The 2509-nt window shown below is 55.2% G+C and overlaps 1 protein-coding gene across 1 annotated transcript; it reads right to left on the bottom strand.

The window, feature by feature from the left end:
• Positions 1–658: 658 nt before the first annotated feature.
• Positions 659–1774, bottom strand: LOC107124935 (protein PML-like; the record flags this gene model as incomplete). The annotated part of the gene is made up of 1 exon (XM_015428427.1): positions 659–1774. A coding segment is annotated over one exon (758 nt), but the record flags the coding sequence as incomplete, so codon positions are not given.
• Between the last annotated feature and the right edge of the window lie 735 nt (positions 1775–2509).

The raw sequence follows: 2509 nt of genomic DNA, 5'->3' as shown, positions 1-2509 counted from the left end.
CCTTCGGGTACTGAAGGGCGGGGTTTAAAACCGACTTTTCTTCCTTCTGTTTGCTTAATCATACATGTGTTGTACACGCCTGAGCAGCTTTAGAAAACCACACTTCCCTTCCTGAATTGAGCCATGCATCGTAGAACCTAAATAAATACAGGGGGCAACCATGCGTTAGGTAGCGGAGAAGTTTAATGAATACGCACAGAGTTATACAAGCCGAGGAACGTCCGTCTTCTGAAAAGACCACATCAGCCATGGAGGAGGGTGCGCCGTGAGCAACCAGTGCCCATTCGGAATCATGATGCAGCACTAGGACACGGTCCTGTCAAGTTGATGTATGCTGGGAGCTCCTGTTTGAAACTTAGATTCTCAGGCATGGGGTGAGGGAGATGATTTGGATGGGGGCTTTGTACCTGTGGAGAGGGGGTTTAAGCACAGGCCCACAGCCACAGTGGGGCATCTCAGGGCCACGCCCCCTTGACTGGCTGCCACGCCCCACAAAACATGCTCTCCAAAATTATACTTAAAAAAAAAATCTGAGTTTAGCTGCGGCGCACCGCACTATTCTTATTTCTCTCTCTCTCCTGCATCCCCTATACTCCCCTGCCCCATTGGGTTTCCCAATGCCCCACCCCCCCAAAAATTTAAGCCTCTCCTGCTGTGACATTGTCCTGACCTGAAATGGTCTCGCGAAGTAGCTGTTTGCCAGACTCGTGTGGGGTACACATAAAGTTCCCTGGCATGGAAAACAGCGGTTCTTTTCCGGGGCCATTTCAGGTCACGGCCGGAACCGGGCCCCACACGACTCCATCTCTCCTAAAAATCCCCAGCGCACGGCTGTTTGATGGGACCCAAGGTGGACCCAGATACTGCGTAGCCTCGGGTACCGCCGGGGAATGCGCAGACACCTGCACGCGCGATGAGCGGGACCAGAAGCGCAAAAGGCAAAACGGAAACATCAGAGGATCATCCGACTCAAAAAAAGGTCAAGTGAATGTACATACGGCGGGCGGGTTGCTGGGTTAATGGCAAAAACACATCTCAGACTTTGCTGCCGAGGACGCCGAGGCCTGAGACGTGGAGGGGGGAGCGTCAAAATAGATTCGGGCCTTTCTCAGCCGTCGGACTTTCCCCCCGCCACGGATCTGCCTGGAATTCAAGTACCTGGAAAATTTCTCCAACCCCCGCACTGGGTCCTTTCTGTACACAGAGAGCAGCGTGGAGAGGCAGACGCCGCGCAGCGCTAAGCTCTGGACGGTGCAACGGCTGAGGAGCCTCCTCGTCAGGAGAGGCTGGAGGGAACCGTAACTCTGCAAGCTGGCGTAGGTGACCACCGGCCTCCTGTCCATTCCTGGGTTGACATCCAAAACGGTGCAGAGGTCTTTCACGGTCTTGGCACAGTCGATCACTTGGCAGTCGTCCAGTTGGCCCCAAAGGTACACGCGGTCTAGGCTCTTCAAGGTATAGCTGGGAAGGTCTGGGATTCTCTCTTTAATGAGGGGCTGGGCGTCCAAGAAGCCGAAGACGGCCGCTTCGAAGACCTCTTCCTTCTTGGTGGCCTTCAAAGCGTTCACCAGGACTGGGATGTCCATGGACCACAGGTCGTAACCCACGAGAATGGGCTGGTGGAGGCTCAGGAGGTAACGGAGGAAGTTCTCCAGCCCGATCTCGCAGAGGCCACTTTTCACGTCCCCGCTGGGCGAAGGGATCAGTGGCTGGATCATGATGGAGAACACGTTGGTCTCGTCCGCGACCGCTACGAGGTGAAGGATCCTCCCGGCTGCAAGAAAAGGGAGAGGTTGCGTTTTGTCTGAGGAGGACCACAAAGAGCTATCTTGAGCGAGCCCTGTTGACCGACGAGAGCTCAGGGCGCAAGAAGAGCCCCGCGGGATCAGGTCAAAGACCCATCTCGTCCAGCCTTCTGCTCGGACAGTGGCTGACCCGCTGCTTCTAGGAAGCCCATGAGGGGGATGACTGCAACCGCGTCTTCCCACCCGTGTTCTCCAGTAGCTGATATAAACATGAGAAGCCACCTCCAGGGTCCTGGGCAGAGGTCTTTCACGTCAACTCCTGCCCGGTCCTCTTAACTGGAGATGCCGGGGATTGAACCTGGGACTTTCTGGATGCTAAGCAGAGGCTCTACCACTGAGCCACAGCCCTTCCCTTAGTCCATCAGGGTCAGTATTTTCTACTTAGACCGGCAGCCACTCTCCAGATCTCAGGTGGCAGTCTTTCACATCACTCACTGCCTGGCCCTTTTAATTGGAGATGTCAGGGACTGAACCAGGGACCTTCTGCATGCCAAGGTTCAAGTTCAGCCCCCAGCATCTTCAGTTTAAAAGGACCAGGCACTAGGTGATGAGAAAGACCCTGGCTCAGTGGTAGAGTTCCAGCTTGACATGCAGAAGGTCCCAAGTTCAATCCCCTGGCATCTCCGGTTAAAAGGGGCTTCTGGCGTTCTGGCTTCTGTCCCCGCTTGTGGACCCCCTGATGGTACCTGGGCTTTTGGCCACTG

Source organism: Gekko japonicus, unplaced genomic scaffold, assembly GCF_001447785.1.
Source record: "Gekko japonicus isolate JY-2015 unplaced genomic scaffold, Gekko_japonicus_V1.1 scaffold14349, whole genome shotgun sequence".
NCBI lineage: Eukaryota > Metazoa > Chordata > Lepidosauria > Squamata > Gekkonidae > Gekko > Gekko japonicus.
The sequence above is the reverse complement of the archived record's forward strand: the minus strand, read 5'-3'. Positions and strand labels throughout refer to the sequence as shown.